Source organism: Phoenix dactylifera, chromosome 5 (assembly GCF_009389715.1).
Source record: "Phoenix dactylifera cultivar Barhee BC4 chromosome 5, palm_55x_up_171113_PBpolish2nd_filt_p, whole genome shotgun sequence".
NCBI classification, from domain to species: domain Eukaryota; kingdom Viridiplantae; phylum Streptophyta; class Magnoliopsida; order Arecales; family Arecaceae; genus Phoenix; species Phoenix dactylifera.
The window spans coordinates 16592224-16613008 of NC_052396.1; the positions used below are offsets into that span (position 1 = coordinate 16592224).

Genomic DNA, 20785 nt, shown 5'->3' on the forward strand with positions numbered 1-20785 from the left:
TTCAGAATAACATATTGTCAGGGGTTTAACTGTAAAAGGCCCAATTTAAGCCAAAAGGATTCGGGTTTCGGGTTGCGGGGCGAAGCCCAATAACCCGAAACCTGTTAATCCCTTCACCTCTATTTTTTTTTTTAATTAACCGGATTCGGGTTGCGGGTTTAGAAAACCTGAAACCCAACACTATTCATCTTCCCCAAATGAAAAGAGGAGAAGGGGGCCAAAATCAGTGGCCCCTTCTCTCCTAAACGACGGCGGCGCAACCGCCACCGCCGGCCGTAGGCACGGCTGCAGGCCGCGGGGCGGCCACAAGGCGGGGCCGGAGGCCGGGGTCGGCCGCCGAGGCCGCGGGGTTCGGCCGCAGCCCGCGGTTGCGGGCTGCAGGGGCGTCGGCCGGGCGCCGTGGCAGCGGCTGGCGCCGTTGGCAGCGGCCGGGGCCGCTTAGCGGCGGGCCGCAGGCCATGGCGGCCGAATCCTCCCTTTCCTCCGCCCGCGGTGGCCATGGCGGCCATGGGGAGCCGCAGCCGCTGCGGGCTCGATAGGAATATGATGACCGGTACCGCCGACCTCTTTATGTTCTTTTTCCTTATGAGAGGTGAGATAAACACTCTCTAGCCTCTCTTGTTTTATTCTCTGTTCTTCATCAACACACATGGCTAGAAGTTGATTCATAGTCCATTTTTCTGTATGTGTGTTGTATGAGATCTTAAATGGTGCATATTCCATAGGCAGAGAATTAAGAACAAAGTATACAAGAAAAATCTCTGACATGTCTACTTCCAATGATTTTAATTGGGTAGCGATGTCACGTAATTCCATAATGTGCTCGCGTATGCCACCATTATCATTATACTTCAAGGAAGCAAACCTTGATATTAAGGTGCTGGCTAGGGCTTTCTTTGAACTCACAAATTGCTCTTCTACTGCTGTTAAGAATTCTTTTGCAGTTTTGCAATCAGGAATTGAACCCCTTATCTTTATGGAGAAATGACTTTGTATGAGTAAAAGACTTAAGCGGTTTGACCGCTTCCACCTCTCATACAACTTTTTCTCCTCTGGCGTAGTTTTCTCTGTGGGGACAGGTGGCATGTCCTCACGAAGTGCCAGATCAATATCCATGCACCCTAAAGTAAATGTCAGTCTTTCTTTCCATTCCGAGAAATTTGAACCATTAAGTATTGGGATGCATGATGTGGATTGTTAAAAAACTGTCGGAAACAAAGCTGCAAAACATATGCTTACTATCAATATGCATGCTATAATTATGTTAAAACCTTATCTAAATCACTAACCCATATTAGCAATTTAGTGAGTAAATCAAAATTAACTTTACATGATTTACCCCTTTACGATAAAAATAATGCATTAAGTGTGATATTTAATGAACTTTATATATCTAGTTGGAAAAATCTAAAGAATAACAGCCAGATCAGCTCCAGATCGGTGGTGGAGCACTAGGCTCACTTAAGTACCAGCCTTTCTTAGGCACGTATGCCTTTTTGACAAGCTTTTCTTAGACACCGTTATTCAATGGATAAAATTTTACTAGATATTGTTCAATGTTAATGAAGAATTCAAGGCCTTTGGGCAACAAGATTTCATCATAAATATTATACTAATAACATTATTTCATCCCATCATTAACTTTGTATAATGATTTTCCTTTGGGGCCGGTTCATTATATATGATGCAACTATTCAATTTCATGAGATGATGATAAAAAGACTCTTTATTGATTAAATTAAACTAAAGCATTCTAAAATTTATGGGATGCTTTGGCTCATCACCACAAATATGCAAAAATTTAATCATTTATATATCTTTTCCTACATAAGATGCTTTGGCTCGTCTCATGCATATATCATCCTTTTATCATGAAAAATATGAATAATTTAAACAATCATGTATCATCATAAGAAAGCATATAAATTGTTGATTTATGCAATAAATTTATTACATGGAGTAATACATAATTGTCAAAGTACTGTTCTGTAATGAAACTTTAGCAAAGGGACCACATAAAAATATTTTAGGACCCTTTTGATAATTCAACTTTCGGCTGGGGACCATATATGAATTTCAAAAGCCCCTTTTTCAGAATAACATATTGTCAAGGGTTTAACTGTAAAAGGCCCAATTTAAGCCAAAAGGATTCGGGTTTCGGGTTGCGGGGCGAAGCCCAATAACCCGAAACCTGTTAATCCCTTCACCTCTATTTTTTTTTTTAATTAACCGGATTCGGTTTGCGGGTTTAGAAAACCCGAAACCCAACACTATTCATCTTCCCCAAATGAAAAGAGGAGAAGGGGGCCAAAATCAGTGGCCCCTTCTCTCCTAAACGACGGCGGCGCAACCGCCACCGCCGGCCGTAGGCACGGCTGCAGGCCGCGGGGCGGCCACAAGGCGGGGCCGGAGGCCGGGGTTGGCCGCGGAGGCCACGGGGTTCGGCCGCAGGGTGCGGCCGCAAACCGCGGGCCGCAGGGGCGTCGGCCGGGCACCGTGGCAGTGGCCAGGGCCGCTTAGCAGCGGGCCGCAGGCCATGGCGGCCGAATCCTCCCTTTCCTCCGCCCGCGGTGCCCAGGGCGGCCACGAGGAGCCGCAGCCGCTGCGGGCTCGCCGGGACGGCGGGCCGCAGTGGTTGCCGGGGAGTCGGGCCGCTGGACAGTGGCCCTGTTGGCCACCAGTTGGATGGGGAGGGCCGCGACCGAGACCCGCCGCAGCGGCGGCCATGGCAACGGCTCTCCCTTCCTTATTTTTCTTGAGTAAAAAATGGAAGAAGGGGAAAGATGGGAAGAGTTTAGTCCCACATCGGCCAGAGAAAAATCTTTCATATGTTTAAATAACATCGGGGTCTCCATCTTTCTCATCCAACAGATCAAACGGGTATGATTTATTTTGGAATCCAATCCACCTTCTCTGATACCATTGATGGAATGATTAACTTAATGAATTATAAATCATACCTTGATTCGCTAAATCCATCTTTAATTGGACTCTGATATGCGTGCGCAGCCGCGGTCAACCTAGATTTGCTCTGATCTGAAGAGAGATTAGCGAGTGATCTTCTGGAGAGAGAGCTCTTAATATATGCTTTAGAGAAGGGGTCTAACAGGCTATTTATAGCCCTCTCCAGGGACCAAACGCTGCAGGTGGTTACACCCGTGAAGAGTCATCCCCAATCAAAGTAACCCTTCACTACTGTGAAAATACCTTAATGCCCTTGTGATTATCAGGATTTACGAAATTCAAGGGACACTTGTCAAACGTGGGTTCTAATTAAACGAGATCAGGGTTTAATTAAAACGGGATCCAACATAACCCGCATCCTTCTCGACTCGGCTTGTATGAGGAGACTCTACTGGCTGGGCTGAGACTTCTTTTTCACACCTTCTTTGTGCAACTGATGGGGTCCTACCGCCTTATTCCGACCCAACTGGTGTTGAACCTCTCCTTTGTGCCTCTGGCTCAGCTTTTTTCCATTTGGTGAAGTAATCCACCGCTACAAAAAGAAACTTGCATTGCCCGATTGCCGCTGGGAATAGTCTGAGGATGTCGATCTCCCACTGCGCGAACAAGCAAGGGGCACTGATGGGCATCAACGGTCACGCTGGTCATCATTGGATATTTGCGTGGCATTGCCACCAGTCACACCTCTTGACGAAGTCGGCAGCATTTTTGTGCAGGGTCGGCTGGTAGTAACCTTGCCTCAAAATCTTGTAGGCTAGAGATCTGCCCCCCAGATGATTGCCACGGATTCTCTCATGCACCTTCTGGAGTGCATTGTCCGCCTTGGTTGGGTAGAGACATTGGAGGAGCAATAGGGAGAATGACCTCATAATGGATGGTTTGTCACTTTATCCAACTGGCTTTGGCCCGGTCCACCGGTACTCTTTCGTCTTTCAAGAAATCATTATGGATGACATCGTAATGGATGGTCTGTCGCTTTATCCAACTAAGCTCAACAATGGTATTTAGCACAACCTCAGGTCGTTGATGCTTGGCGCCTTCAAAACTTTGAGGAAGGTGGCTTTGGTCAGCTCGGCAATCTCTGAGCTGGCCAATTTTGATAGCAGGTCGGCTCTTGCATTTTCTATCTGAGAAATTTGTTGTACATCAAAATTACAAAAGGTTGAGGTGATTTCATTTATCTTTTGTAGATACTTGATCATTGAGGGCCCTCAAGCCTCGAATTCTCCTCATACTTGGCTGACCACACTAGTTACGAATCGCCGAAGACCTTCAGCTATCGGACCCCAAGCTCCTTGGAGAGTTTGAGCCCCGTGATTAGTGCTTCATATTTGGCCTTATTATTTGAGGCGGAGAACTCAAATCGTAGGGCGTACTCAGTGATTAATCCTTCCAGCTGGTCAGATGAGCCCATCTCCACTGCCCCTCGGGCCCGATGACCCATCCACATGCAGTATCCACGGTCACACTATGTCATTCATCTTTTTGGGGCGCTCGGCAGAATCCTCATCGAGGTTAGTGTACTCTACCAAGAAGTCTGCCAATGCTAGCACCATGATAGACGACCGAGATCGATACTCTAGGTCAAATTCTCTGAGTTCCACTACCTACTTTACTAGCTGACATGCATTTTCAAACTTCTGGAGAACCTATCTCATTGGCTGGTCAGTCAAGACATTGATTAAGTGGGCTAGGAAGTATGGCCGAAGCTTTCGAACTAAGATGATGTGGGTGTAGACCGTCTTTTCTAGTTTGGAGTATCTGGTCTTGGCATCACGCAGAATCCAACTTGTGTAGTAGGTCGGTTTCTGGCATCCCTCCTCCTTCCGGACCAAAACTAAACTCACATTGATGGGAGCAATAGCCAAATATAGGTAGAGCATTTCTTTGACCTGCAGTTTCATGAGAAGAGGCAACAAGCTAAGGTATTCTTTCAGCTGATTGAAAGCCTCTTGACACTCCTCAATCCATTGGAAGTCTTTTAAGCACTTTAGGGCCTTGAAAAAGGAGAGCCAGTGCTCTACTGACCTAGAAACGAATCTCACAAGTGCAGCGATCTATCCAGTCAGGCGCTAGACTTTCTTAATGGTCATTGGGGGTTGCATCTATCGCACTGCTCAGATCTTCTCTAGGTTCGCCTCGATGCCTCATTGCATCACCATGAACCCCCAAAATGTTTTCCGATGTGACCCCAAAGGTACACTTCGATGGATTGATCTTCATCCGATACTTTCTAAGAGTTGCAAAGGTTTCTACTAGGTCGGTGATGTGCCGTTCTATCGCTCCGCTTTTCACGAGCATATCATCCACATATATCTCCATATTTCGGCCAATCCGCTCCTTGAAAATTTTGTTGATGAAGTGCCGGTAAGTAGCCCTTACATTCTTTAAGCAGAAAAGCATTACCTTGTAGTAGTAGAGACCTCTATCGATAAGAAAAGTCATCTTCTCCTCATCCTTAAGAGCCATTAGGATCTGGTTATACCCGAAGAAAGCATCCAAGAAGGCTAGCAGGTGGTGTCCCGAGGTAGCATCTACGAGTTGATTTATCCTCGGGAGTGGAAAGCTGACTTTTGGGCAGACCTTATTTAGGTCGGTGTAGTCGATGCAAGCTCTCCATTTTTCATTAGGCTTTCTGACAAGCATAACATTAGCCAGCCAATCAGAGTAGCTTCCTTCGCGTACAAAGGCGACCTCCAGTAAATTGTCAACTTCTTGGTTGATGATTTGCTGTCTTTCTACAACGAAGTTTCTTTTCTTCTGCCGCACGGGTTGGTGGGCTGGGTCCATGTTGAGCCGGTGAGACATTACCTGAGGGCTTATGCCTGGTTTGTCAGCAGCTAACCAAGCAATGACATCTGTATTGGTGCAAAGAAAGCTGATCACTTTGGCTCGGTTTTCTTTACTCAGACTGGAGCTGATCTGGACCATTTGGTCGGGATCGTTTTTCCATAAGGGAATCATCACCAACAGCTGGTTCTCCTCGTTGTTCCTTCAACTCGTCCCTTGTGTCGAGTCTTTCGACCAGTAGAGTTTCTACTGGGCCTCTTTTCTTTGAGAGTGGCATGTAACACTGGTGAGGCACAGCATGGTTGTCCCATATTTCTCCGACCCCTCTGCTTGTGGGGAATCACATAAGCAAATGATAGGTGGACACCACAACATGGAAAGCATTCAAGCCGAGGTAGCCTAGGATTGCGTTGTAGGCAGAAGGGACTTGAACCATAAGAAAGTCTAGTCTTAAAGTGTTACTTCGGGGCTCTTGTCCCATGGTGACCGGTAGGTTCATCATGTCTTCAATGGAAACTAAATCCCCAGAGAAGCCGACCAGGGGCGCACCAAGTTTTTGGAGTTGCTCGGCAGGTAGTCTCATTGTTTGGAAAGTATTATATAATAACACATCGACTAAGCTTCCATTATCGACAAATATTCTCCTTACATCATATTTTGTAATAGTAAGAGAAATAACCACAACGTCATCATGAGGGGTCTAAAGAAGGTGATGACGTCCTCCGTGTGCTGTCTCTTAAGGGCAGCCTTGACCTCTTGAGGAGCTCAACTGCTTGAGGCTCTCGGACCTCGATGGGACTACCGGAGATGGTGTTGATGACTCCAGCAGTCAGTCGATTGTCGATTAACTCCGAGGGTGGCAGACCGGAGGAGGAAGCAAGTGCTTCTCAGTCATACCAAGTATGGGCGTATCGAGTCGACCGCCCGCATCGAATGAGCGCCTCAATCATGTCCCTGAGCTGGAGACACTCCTCGGTGTCATGGCCGTGGTCTTAGTAGAAGTGGCAGTGCTTCTTCTTGTCCCTATTGAACGCTAATGCCTTCATATGATGAGGAGGGTGCAGGTAGCCTCGACCTTCAATTTTCATAAGAATCGGATCCTCGGGGCAGTGAGAGGGGTGTACCTCTTAAACTTTCGAGGAGGGCCATCGTAAGGCCCTTTTACACCGAGGTGAGATACTCTTTGGCTCTCTTTGCTCCTCGCGTCTCCTCTTATTTCTCTGGGGGTGTCTCCCACAGGCAAACTCGCGGCAGGAGGCCACAACTTCCTCGGCGTAGTCATATTTGTCAGCCCCTGCCAACATTTCGGCGAAGTCATTAGGGAGGTGCTTTTTTAGATTGAAGAGAAAGCTCGACGGCTACAGGCCATCCTTCATCGCGGACATCGCAACTGACTGGTTCAGATTACAGACCTCCAACATCGCTGCATTGAAGCAGCTAACATATTCTCTGAGGGATTCCCTCTCCCTTTGCTTGATGTCAAGCAGCGTGTCCAAGCCACGATGCCATTTTTGGTTAGAACACCTTGCAAAGTATGGTTTCGATGGCTCCGTGCAATATCATGAGAGCCTTGAAGCTCTCGAGGTGATCTAAGGGATATAAAGCATTGTCGTATGGGTCTACTTGCGACATCTTGAACCAAGGTAGGATCAGTTCCTCCATGATCTGCCAAAAAAAGGGAGGCCCCGAGGATAAGTTGAGATCGTTGCTCCCCCTCGGAGCTTGTCCTTTAAGAGTCTTAATTTGTCAGCCCATTATCTTGATTTTCCTATCGATGTCAGTTTTCTACTGGGGCAGGAGCTCTACGAGGCAAACAGGTGAGAGGCTCTATATAAAATTTCCACCGAAATGAGAACTTGGAGTGCGTTGTTTACCATTTCGGCCAAAGGCATTCCGCTAAGTGTGTCAACTCTGATACGACCGCTCGAGATTCTAGCAGGGCCGACTTCGATCATGCCACTGCATGTTGTAGGCCCTGGACCACTATGATCAATGCCTATACTAGTGAGCCAGTTGAACTGCTCCTTGTTTGTAGGTGTGGCAGGCCATTCTAGTGGAGCGAGTTTGGGGCTCTGCAACAACCCTCGGGAGATCGAAGCGCGGTGTTCTGAAGCACGCGGTGCACCGCAGGTTTCTCATGACCTCATACTGGATGTCTCTTCCTCTGATTATAGTTGATGCAGCTAGGGGTTGGGCCCTTTCACGAGTGCCAATCTAGTGCTGCCGAATCCAGACTGAGGTGGGAGTGCAGCTTGAACAGCCCTAAAGTTAGCTGGAGGCTAGCTGCGCAGGCTGGTTGAGGTGTTAGGCACTGGTCTTCTGCTAGGCGGCCTGCAAAAAGTCTACTGGCTGGAGAATTTTCGGTGGAAAACCCCATGATGCCTAAGTCAGAATAACGAGGCAATAGTGTGGAAGGAAGAGATCTCAGCATAGGGTTGTCGCTGTGACTGATAGTGAGTGCTTATTATGTGTGTACCTCAAGTCTCTTGGATTGTCCTTTTATATAGGAGAGCCAGTCTTGTCATTACCTAGGGCGACATGATGTGCAATGATGCCAGGTAGCGACTGGTGGTACGGTCGCGGTGCAGGGGTCAATCCGCATGGGCCGAGTGAGGCACAGGTCTGACACAAGACATGGGGCTACCACGACTATGAACAACCAATGTTGTCAGTTTTAGGGCCGTCAGCCCTGATCGACATGTGCTGGTGGCTCTTTTCGACTGGCAACTCCTTGGTTGGAGCTAAAGTCATTTACCTCGATTTGTGTCCAAGGTCAGGAGAGGTTGGTTTGGCCTGAGGTCGAGGTGTCCTATATTTTTTCCATTAGATACTAAGAATGGAAAAACCAATATAAACTTAGTTGTTCCGTAATACCATGACCGCAGTATTGCAAAAGCTTTATATATAGTATCATCCATATGATCTTTTCTCAAGAATGTCATCAATATCATGGTATATCCTTATAGAGAACTAGTGATATTAGACATATGTGTTCATGAAAATATTAGACTTTGCATCGATATAATATTGGCAATCATTAATTCAACATAGCTGACATGATCACTTTGGCACATGCAGCTAAGCTTTTACCATACCATCGAGTACTTCATTCTAATTTTAGTTTGAATAGACAAGAGAACAACATATGGATCTTCCTTTGCCAATCCTATACTGTCTATGTTAACTTGGAGGATCTCCTTCTCCATTTATATCATATTTATTCCCTTTTAGCTAAAAGCCAAAGCATGCATTGCCTTCTTCTTTACCACTAGTGCCACCACAAAATTGTAGCCTAGCTATATATCACACCCCCGAACCCATCACTAAGTCGGCTACATGAGACGGCTACACACTTTCTACGGCAAGGCCCAAAAGAATAGGTAAGGTCTGAAAATTCGTTACAACCTCAATTTTAGGGAACAATAATGATCTCAATTCATAACAAATAATAAAATTTGTACAATTATAAAATTTAATCATCTGATTGGTATAAATGATGCTCTATTTGTTCATCCTATCACCCATGATCTTAACCATTACCAAGTACTAGGCATCATGCAACTCTAACCAAAAAAAAGGAATATTGTGTGAGCTTTACAACCCATTAAGAGTTTCTCTACATCCACACCAATACAACAATATAAGTTTAAAAATAACAAGTAATCGATACATAAATACCATAAAATAACAAACCGACTACCAACAATGCTCGAATAAATGGTGTACATATGTACATCAAATATCGATAAAAATTCAGCTACGAAAGAGTAATATATCATACAATATCTCATAAGGCTTCAATAATATTTTACGGTAGCTTATCATTACATTCTTTTTTAACATGATCCAGATATGAGGTCAATTATCTTTTCGACTTTGGGACAAATTTTAATCATATTTTCCATCCATGATGAGGTAATCGATAGTGCCACATTTTCAGTCTATAACGGAGCAATCGATAATAACGAGATAATTCTAGAGTTCTTGTTCATTCAATCAAGTTTACATCCACATATTAGTTATTTTTATTTTCAACTTTAGACTAACCACGGCCATATTTTTCATCTGTAATTGGGCAATAGATAAATATTATGTTTTCCGCTCGTGATGGGGCGACTATATAATGTGGTTAGTTTAGAGCACCACATTTATTAGTCCGATTATGCAAATATTAGTTATACTGATATATGTATCCATCATACTATCAATCACAGGCATACATAATGAAAACATAACTTAATATAGAAAACCATCATGAGAGAATCCTTGCATCTTACTTATATTTATCATTAGCATATCATACATATATGTGTATACAAAATATTTATAAGCATTCAGGCGAGTGTACAAGGATTCTTACCTCTACACCGACAACTCAAATATAATAGACACTAGCCTACATTTCGATATATGAACTAGGGTGCAGAGTATCCTGCTGAACATTTTCATGCTCAGATGATTGCTCTCCTATAGAACCAGGTCTAATCATCATAGTAACCACAGCCAACCATGATCAATAGTATGAAATTATGGAAAGAAATAGTAGTTAGTTATAATATTGCTGGCTTGAAATCCTTTAGTTGCACATACCGATCCAGGACCTCTTATTGTACAATGTTGACTCATGACTCCCTTTGGGTCTATGTGTTCTATATGGAGTTGGGGCCCTTCCTCTAAGCCATTAGGACATCTAGAGAGAGAAAGTAGAAAGAGAAAAGAAGAGAGAAGAGAGAAAGATGGAGAAGAGAGAGAAAAAGAGAGAGAAACTATGGAGGTTTCTTCTCAAAATAGAGAAAGAGGATGGGAAGACAAGATCTAGGGCGACAGCAATGGTCGGGAGTACGTACGGAACAACGAAGGCCAGGCCAATCCGGTGGCTAGTGATGGGCAACAACAAGAAAATAGAACCAAAATAGAAAAGATAGCAAAAATCAAAGCACAACGGCAATAGGCCGTGGCAACTGCCTGTGTCATGACAGCATTGGCTAGGAAGCCCAACTTCAGAAAAGATTATGATAGCAATGACATTGGCTATGGCTAACAATGGAAAAAGCAGAAGAAAATAGGAGTTAGGATCGAAATAGAGAAGATTATGCACGACGAGATCCGGCGTCCAGTCAGCTTCAATTAGGTGGTCACAATATCCTTGAAGCCTAAAAAAGAAGGAGAAGAAGGTCTAAGGTCATTACCTCAACTCCTGCAAGATCTAACGGTTGGATGAACGGTAAAACCCTAAAGAAATTTTTACGAGAACAAATTGAAATCATGTTCTAATTGAGGGACTTCAAAGGCAGGTGCCAAAGGAGATGAAAGGGTCTCTTTTATAGACCAAAATTGAGGGCTTAGCAAGGGAAGTCCTCTTCTTCTTTTTCATGTGCGAGCTGCGGGAGTTCTAACTTATGTTGTGTTGGCAAGTCCTATCCCTAAACGGGAGCTTGTATACTATATCGGTGAATCTTAACCTAGTACCAGCTTCTCCTATATCCATGTAGCCACCTTCTGATGGGGACATCAGAGCCCTTCATTCTGATGATTGCGCCTTCAGAGCCACTCGCTCGTGTTGGCACCAGAGATTGGCATTATTATGGCTACGAGAGGATCCTAAACCACCGAATTGAGTCAGGCTCAGATCGGGTCCATTCGAGTTTGCGTCATGTTTTTTTTATTGCCTTATTAATTGCTTTTGTTTGAGTCAATTTGGTCGTGTTTCTGTTATTTTGGAGTCGATTTGGTTGTTGAATCAAGTGATTGGATCAATTGATCAATATAAGACCTAATTATAAAGGTCCAATTTTAGGTATGATCAATTGGTTTAATGGTCTAATGTTAGTAGGGTTTAATTTGGTACTTAATCAATTAATTGACTTAGCCAATTAATTGAAGGATCCAAGTTTGGTTAGTTATTAATTATTTGATTTGGTCAATTTATGATGTAAAGCCTATATAAGGGCCACCCCGCTCATTAATTAGGAGAATTGGAATGATTGAATAAAAAAACCCTAGCCTCCTTTCTACTTCTTCTTCTTCCTCCTCTTCTCTTCTCTTGCATCTCTATAACCTCTTTTTCCTGCATCTCTATAACCTCTTCTTCCTCCTCTTTTCCTTCTTCTTCCTCTTTCTCTCTTCTCCCTGCAGTGGTGCGCCATCACCTTCTTTAACAGTAATCAAGTGGATTTTGCAGTGAGGTCTTAATCACAAGCACAAGCAGCACAGCTCCTTGTTTCCCGGTGCTAGACTAGATGATGTGGAAAGAAGTGAAATTAGGTCCAAATGATTGGTTTAGTCCTCAAAACACCTTGATGTGACATGGAGACGTGATGATCTAGGAATGTGTAGGCCTAGATTCGGGCGCGGCGGTTATTATCTTTTAAGGTCTGATGGCCTCCCAAAAAGTTTGCTAATTATAGGTTGGCAAGGGGGTGGCAATTTGGTGTTGTTGGTAGTTTGGGCTCAATCAAAGGGTTGTCCAGTCCCCATAGAAATTCATATTAGTTTGTGATTTTATTTTATTAATAATTCCTTTTGGTCGTTTCTGGGTACATTATTTAAAGGATTCTCTTTGCATGCAGAGGAAATGGAAACAAATTACACAAGAAGTCAAATGCTTTCACAAAATTTGTATCAAAAAAAGTTAAAAGAGCGAAAAGATGCATTCACAAACTTCGATGGAGATACATCAAAACTTGGGGCAAAATAACCAAGAGATTTTTGCAGCTTCGCCACATCCCATTTATTTGACCATTTTTCTTGATATCTTACCTTAGATCTTTAGATTCTCGAAATATTTAAGTAACTAAATCAAATGAAGCACCTATACAGCTTTTGTAAAGAAACTTGGAGTTGAAGGATCAATATCTATAACTACACCTATAATTGAGTCTTCCACTACTTGTGCTTCTCTATACAAATTTCTACTACATTTTTTGGTTCCTACTAAAGAACATTGGATGGATGAGAATGATAATATTACAATGGAACGAGACATTTGAGACGGGGAGCAAAATCTCTAGTGGGTTAATACTAGAAGCCAACCTACAAATATAATTACTATAGCTAAGAGGGATATCATTGATCTTGGTAGGCAAGCATTTAAAACCAAACTCTCTTGGAAGCATTTTAACCAACTCTATGTAGGTGGCTAGGTACTTATGTATGCACATATGTATAAAATCTATAAAACTTGAGACAATAATATGAACATTTTTCTCTACTATTAGTATGCCATGTGGCATCAAAATCATGGTGAAATAACTACTAGTTTGAGTTTTCTAATCCCCACATAAGTACCAGTACGAGTTTTAGCCCATAAATAAAATTTGTACATGCCATCCATGGACGAGCTTGTGCCCCATAGAATCACTCAGATTTATCTCCTCCAAAATTATTTCATATCCCTAAGGTAAGGAGAAGAAAAGACATCAACTTCTAGAATTGCTTTTTGCTATATAAAGGACATCACTAAAACCTTTTTAGAGATTTAAAACTTTATCCAGACCTCCCTTGGGACAAGCTCCTGGGAAAAGAGATGCCAACCAACTGATATAACAACCTCATTCTATAATTAATTTTAACACAAGTTTTACATACTTGATTTAGAATTTCTTATTCACTTTTGATTGATCTCTCCTCCATTGATATCCAACCGGAAGTTGTAGGAGTTGCATCTATACCAACAACTCAATCTCGTAGTTGCAACTCCTACAATGATATTCTGAATATATATATATATATATATATGTATATATATGTGTGTGTGTGCGCGCGCGCGCGCGCGCGCGTACCCTTACCTCTAGTGGTAATAAAATTCCCTTAAAGTGCTTACCGGCTTAAAGGAGTATATCTAATAAATCTAAAATCAATATTAGACATAATCATAAACACAACTCGCATATGACCAGCTATAGGCTATTTGAATTTAATTATTTAGTAATTTTCCAATTCCTATGTATTGATGATCAACTACCTCTAACCCTAGAATTTTCAACCATATCTTGATACATGCCCAATTTTTGAAATTAAATAAATAGATGGGTTAAGGTTTTACCTCAATTTAAGGACTAGAGTGTAAAACCTCCTCATTGGAATTCTTTGTAAAACCCATTATTGGATTTCTTCTTGCTTGATAATTGCACCGACTCCAATGCAAAATGAAGTGCAATAATTAGAGAATGTCGCAAAGGGACTAAGGACAAAGGTGAAAAATTATAAGCAAAAGATGGAGGAATGACAAGGCTGGTTGGATGGTGGCATCTGGTGGCTCAAATTGCCCTGATATAGGTAACAACTCACCATATCAAGAAGCAGGCTGACCTTATAGTTAGGGCTTGATGAAGACTAGGATGGAGGTTGACACTAGGGGGGTTGCAATATTGGTTAGGGCTCTTCTACTAGGGTCGACTAAGGAACGGAGCGACAGGAACGAACCCTCTACAACGGTCCACCCAGATGCATAGAGAGAGCAAGAGAGTGAAAAGGAGAAAGATAGAGCCCACAATTTGGGGCTAAGAGGAAGAGGGAGGGTGAAGGGTTGCAGTCCGAAGTTTGATGGTGGTGGTGGTGCTGACTGATAGCTAGAGAACCTACAGTAGACAGTGGTGACAGCAGTAGGCGTGGCTGGAAGGAAAGAAGTGGAGAAAAAAAATAGAGACGATTCATCAAAGCTAGCGATTGAAGGAATGAGGGCTCAGTGTCTGATCGAGCTTTAGTTTGCATTGCTCGACGACTAGGTTTGGCTCCTTGGTCATTCTCCATTGAAGAGGGGCAAGACCGGGGGGTTGGCTAAGTTATTATCATGAAACTAGGGAGGAGAATGTGATCATTAAAACAAGCGAGTGAAAAGTGATGTCAAGCGGTGATGCCTAGTAGTGACTTCCAACCGGCATAGCAGTGAGCGTAAACAAGCAAGGACCAAGAGAGAGGCAATAGTGAACAAGGGAGGGAGGAATAGAAAGTTCTTCAGTTTTTTTTTCATAGTGTTGACAATTGATGGAGGTGGTGAATCAAGGGAAAGGAGAAGTATTAAATAAAACAGGTGACTAAGGTTTCCTTTCCATCGATGAAGTCAGGAAGGAGATGATAACACTGCAATCTGAAAGAGTAGATGCCCTACAAGCCAATCGCAATATGTATTGCGAAAGGTTTTTTCTTTTGATTTGTCCAAATCATGTACATGACATTTAAATATGAATAAAGGCGTTATGTTTTATCATATGCTGTTGATTATATTTATGATAAACTCCTTAGATTAGGGCAATGGTTTTAAGACTATGATGAGATCATACTAGTGAGACTTAAAATCCTAAAATTCTAATCTTAAATATTCCCAGTCATTGGTACATTGAGTCGGGGATCAATGATTACCGGAAAGACTGGCATGTCTTATGTATGCTCGATGCAAAGGATGATTGATTTCACAATCATTTGTGTGGAGACACTAATACAAAGATGTGGGTGCTCATTAGAGGAATGAGTTCACTGAATTGACCTACAAAGAGAAATCTTATGAAGTCTTACTTACATGTCAAAAGATGATTCTCTTAGTGGGAGTTGTGCAACTTATCCTATGACCTGAGATTATCATGGTATCTTATGCACATGAACCCATATTTTGGTTTACACTCATTCATGACAATAAGTTATGTACGAGGTCTTCTGGATATGGTGAATTGTGTACGAAGATTATGAGTAGGTCAACAAGGAATTAATCACTTCTAGTAAGAGAAGATAGCATCCTATTTATTCTAATCATATGATAATTCAGGAAACCTTTGATCAAAGTAGAATGAAAATTAGAAAGAGTTTCTAATGTTTCATTATTTGAATTATCATTAAAAGATTGAGAAAAATATGAATATGAAATTGAGTTTGACATATATTCATACTCATATGCATTTTTGGGATGCAGTTTGATTAAAGGATTGAATTGCATGGTAACTTGCCACTGAAGGGTATTTTTGGTATTTCCACCAAATTCCATATTTTTCGGGTAGACATGACACGTTGCTAGACGTCAATCTTGTTTTATAGGTTTGATCAAATTAAAGAGTTAATTCGATCACCAATTAGAAAGGATTCTAATTGTTAAGTTCGGGTTCGCGCAGTTTGGACTTAAATCGATTAGAAGAGTTCTAATCAAGTTGGGTCAACTCGCACTCACACCTATTGCTGGCTAAGTATGGAACTCAATGGGTCACACACAAGAAAACTTATCAAGGGTCTAATTGGATTAGATCATGTTTGCAAGATAAACATCCTAGCAGGTGTTGCAAACCTTAGCTCCTAATTCGAATTGGATTCGAATCTGATTCGAATTGGATTCGAATCTGATTCAAATTGGATTCGAATCTGATTCTTAATTGATCTAATTTGATTAGATCATATTCTAATATGGGTTAGCCAAGAGTTGGCACCTAATTGGCTTGGTTTGAGTCTAATTGGATTAGATTTAATAAATCATTCAATCTAGACCGTTAGATCTTGATCTACCATTGGATGAAGACATAATGGAGAGTTGGTTTAACCCAATTGGATTGGGTTAGAGGATGGCTACCATAATTGACTATTGGATCTTAATCCCACCATTGGATGAAGACATAATGGGTCAAGTGAATGGCGCCTTGCATTGGAGCCCTTGGATCATCATCATGAAAGATCAAGAGGTGAGGCGTGATGGACATGTGATTAGCATGTGATGTTGACTTGGTCAAAATATGGCACCACATGAAAGGACATATCATTTGATACACCTCCTCACTTGATCTGCACCTCCTCTTATTTGATATGGCCCTTTAGATGATGCCCTTTCATGAGAGGATGTGTGGATGGGATGCATCCCTTGGAGATGCATCCCTACACCTATTATAAATAGGTTAGCACTCCATGGGTTTCATCATTCCAATTCCACCCCACTCCTCTTTTCTTTTTTTCTTACATTAGTTTCTTTCTTTCTAGCATTGCTTCTAGTGTGTCCTAAGCCAAGACAAGGTGGTCTTCTTTAGGACAAAAGAATTAGAAGTGATTTTAGAAGGCTAAAGGAAAATAGAAAGAAAGGAAAGCAAGCCATTAGAGTTCTTTAGAAGAATTCTGCATTAAGGATCAAAAGTCTTTGGAGCTAAAGTCTTGATCAAGTTTTCGTGTGGATCACCATTGGAGGGCGGACACTTGGACGCCTCGTGGAGATTGTACACTTTGGATTAGCGTTTGAGGTATTCTACTAATTCTGCATTTATTTTATATCATTTGATTGTAATCATTAAGGTGATCTAGGCTTAAAAGGGTTTCATGCATAGGGACTTTATTAAGAAATTTTTAAAATCCCTAGCTTCCGCTGCGCATTATAACATGCTAAAACCCTACACAATCTCCTCCTCCAACTATGAGAGTCATTTGTGTCAAGCTAGGTTTGCTCGATTGTGAGACTGGGTTAAGTGGGCCAGGCTCAACTAAAAATATTTCATCATAAAAGTTATATAATGATGTATAGGTGATAAAATCGAATTCATCATTACATAGTTAGTATTCTGCAACACTAAATATATTATCAATAAAGGTATATTTAACTATGGCTTATTATCGTTGTTGAAAGCTAATTAGATAATTAGCAACAAAAATATTTTTTGTCATAAATTTAAACACTGAAAATTGCATAGTGAAATACTATTTCATTACTAAATAACCTATATTCTGCACTAAAATTGTGTACATCACCAATAAAAAAATATCTAGTGATGAAATATTATTCTCACCAATAAAGAAATATCTAGTGATGAAATACTATTCTCACCATAAAATAGACTTCTATCTATGACGAAATATGCTTTTATTGCCAAATTTTAAAACATTATTGATGAAATTAATTCATCAAACAAAATTGCTAATATTTCTTTTTTAATTTTTTATATATTAAGTATCCATTTGGAAATAATTCTATCATCATCATCAAATTAATAATCAATTCATGATAAAATTAATTGTTGCTAAAATTCATGGTATTAGTGATAATATTTTTTTGTTATGAAAATATTATAAATTATTACCAAAAGATTTCTACCAAAACGGTTGAATGAGAGTATTTGGTGCCACAAATTTGGTAATAAAAATTAGCAATAAAATATAATTTTATTTTCAAAATAATATCTAAATAATATTTTGTGATGAACTTTTTATTTCATTGCTTTGTGATACTTATTAGTGACAAGTTATGAATTGTATCATATCACATTGAGGTATTGTAGAAGAAAAAAACTGCAAAATTCGGTCCAATTTATCATAATTGATTAGTTAAATGTTGGTTAAGCATATTATGAAATACAAAAGAAAATTATTGGCATATCAAATTATTTATCAAGCCATGAAAAAGTTTTAATAAAAGATGAACAAATACACTATCTATTTTATGTCAACCAAGACATGGAATAACTCTCGATGCAGCAGTAAAAGCAAGACATGGAGGTGAATCGATTCATTCAGGTTTCTATTGAAATAAGATCTACACAAGAAAAAGCATTTGCTATTTGTTAGTCATCGAGGTATCCTAAAAACTAAGTCAAAATATGGCTTTAAAATTAAATTCTGAATTAGTAGATGCTACCAAAGAGCGTGATGATGCCATACTCAAAAAAGAAGAGACTCATAGAATGGCAGAGATAAATAGAGTTTGTACATATTTTTGTTAATCCATGAACATGATCTATATGGACACATGGACTATGATTTCTTTCTCGTCTCATGTACTCTATCCCAAGATAAAGGATAAACACCTAATATCCCTGGTTGCCTCATCATCATCGTTTGACTCATAAAATGGCAGAGGCAAATAGAGGTTACGCACATTTTTGTTAATCCATGAAAGTATCTATATAGACACAAAGATTATGATCTCTCTCTCATCTAATATTCTTTATATCAAGATAAAGGATAAACATCTAATAAATATCGATCCTAGGTTGCCTTATTATCATCTACATTCACCAGCATGAATGTCATCTGCACCCTCCTCTTCAATATGCTCCAAAATGTGACATCACCCTCATATAAGAAGCACTAATGGTTCTTGTCAGCTCATACGTTCTTCTCTGAATGGATGCTCGGTTTTTCAGGAAAAAAGTGATGATATTCTTGAACGGCCCTTGGACCTCTATAAAGATTTTCAGTTGCTCCATCTCCCTGAATAGATTCTGATGAGGAACAAAAAAATTGATACTCAAGTATAGCCCTCGGACCTCCATTTGGATGACACATGTCAGCACTTTCAACTTCTGGAATAGGCCCATTAGAAGAATTAATCTTAAAACCATTTTCTGAATTCAAAAAGCTTGTTGTTGCCTAAAAGGTTAGTGAAAACAAATTGCAGTGATGAGAAACTAGTAATAAACCAAGAACTCTTGCAAAGGAAAGAGATAACCAAGTGCTCTAGGTAGTATTCTCATTCACTAATGAGAAATGGAAAGAAAGAAAACCTTAATGCAGATCACATTATGTCTATCACACATTGTACAACCATAAGTTTGCATCATTAATTTGTTGCCCTGTAGTTGTTGTTCAAATGAGAGAATAGTCATAAAAAGTCAATCTTTAATAACTAAATCAAGAAAGGATGAGAATCTACATCAACTGTACCTGGTGGATTTGAAGTGGTAAAAATAAGAAAATATACAAACAAGTTCCACCTTGATCCAGAAATTCTCAGGAGTAATATACCCAAAGATTGTTATATTCTAATTGCACCTTGCATTTAAGATAATCCTAAATATGCATCTTATATGCAAAATATGGAAACCATCATCATTTAGATGGCTTTCTTAAACTTGAATATGTTGTAACAACCCTTGGAATGGCATCTAAAGTTCATTGAAATTCAATAGTGAAGAAAGGAGAGGTTTAAAGTATCAAAATCAAACTCATTTAGTCCACGAGTGCTAGCCTTCGGCACTTGCAATATGAAGGTCATCCCTAACGTTGTAAATACACACACACACACACACACACACACATATATATATCTACCACTCACACTGCTTGTATGCATCCAATCTTGTAAAAAACTATATTAAAAAACTACTACAACTTTGGGGGAGGGCCCACCTCCATCATTTCTTCTCTAAAAAGAAAGAATGGCTATGATCTCTACTTTATAATTTGAGTGATTTTTAAAATAAAGTAGAGTTGGTCAAAACTCTACTTGCCTTCGTATAGTTTTTGGAGTCTGGTCGAGCTTCATGAATTCCATCTTTTAGATTTTATCTCAATTTTTATTGAAACCTTTTTTTTTGCGGAATTCTCTCCATTTTAAAGGAATCCTTATTTTTCTTACCACTTTTAACCACAATCTAGTTTTCCAGCATGCATTAGAATTCCAACTTTTTTAAGAGAGTCAAGGACAACACTTGAACTCTTTTCCTATGAAATACTTATAGGGTTTTAGAGATGTAGACCTACAAAATTTTTTTCTTAAAACTTTCTTTTCTATAATTATTATTTGAGGCTTCACTCTTGGAGTCCAGCTTCACATGGTCAACTCCAAGAGTTTCCATTATATACCGTTAATATATAATATGAGCAATATATTTGGTCATCAAGAATTGATATTAGGTACTATTTTTCTATTCATGGAACTTGTTGGGAATGATTGATTTTCATTTCTTGTTTGCACAAGTATAGATAAGTTCTAAGGAGCGATGCAAACCTAGAATGCTTCTGATAACATATATAACATAATATTATTATTATTATATATTGATACTATAATGATATTACTAATAATATGATATTCATATTTATCAATATTAATAATATTTTTATTCATAGTATTGATATTACCAACATTAATGATATAATAGATTGGGAATCTTCTGAGAATATTTAGCTCCAAATATTTCTAGTGGAAATCAATACAGGGGCTCTAAACATAAAAATCAACATAGCTAGCCATGGTTTACGATATATAAAAAGCTAGAAATAAAAGATCATAATTTTTAAGATCTCTCGCCTAAACATTTAGTCAACAAAAAATAAATGGTAGCAACATTGTTAG

The 20785-nt window shown here is 40.2% G+C and overlaps 1 protein-coding gene across 1 annotated transcript; it reads right to left on the bottom strand.

The window, feature by feature from the left end:
* Positions 1-438: 438 nt before the first annotated feature.
* On the bottom strand, positions 439-1116 carry LOC120110763. The gene has a single exon (XM_039126317.1). It carries the CDS (start codon positions 1114-1116, stop codon positions 439-441), a length of 678 nt encoding a protein of 225 aa, XP_038982245.1.
* Positions 1117-20785: the final 19669 nt, after the last annotated feature.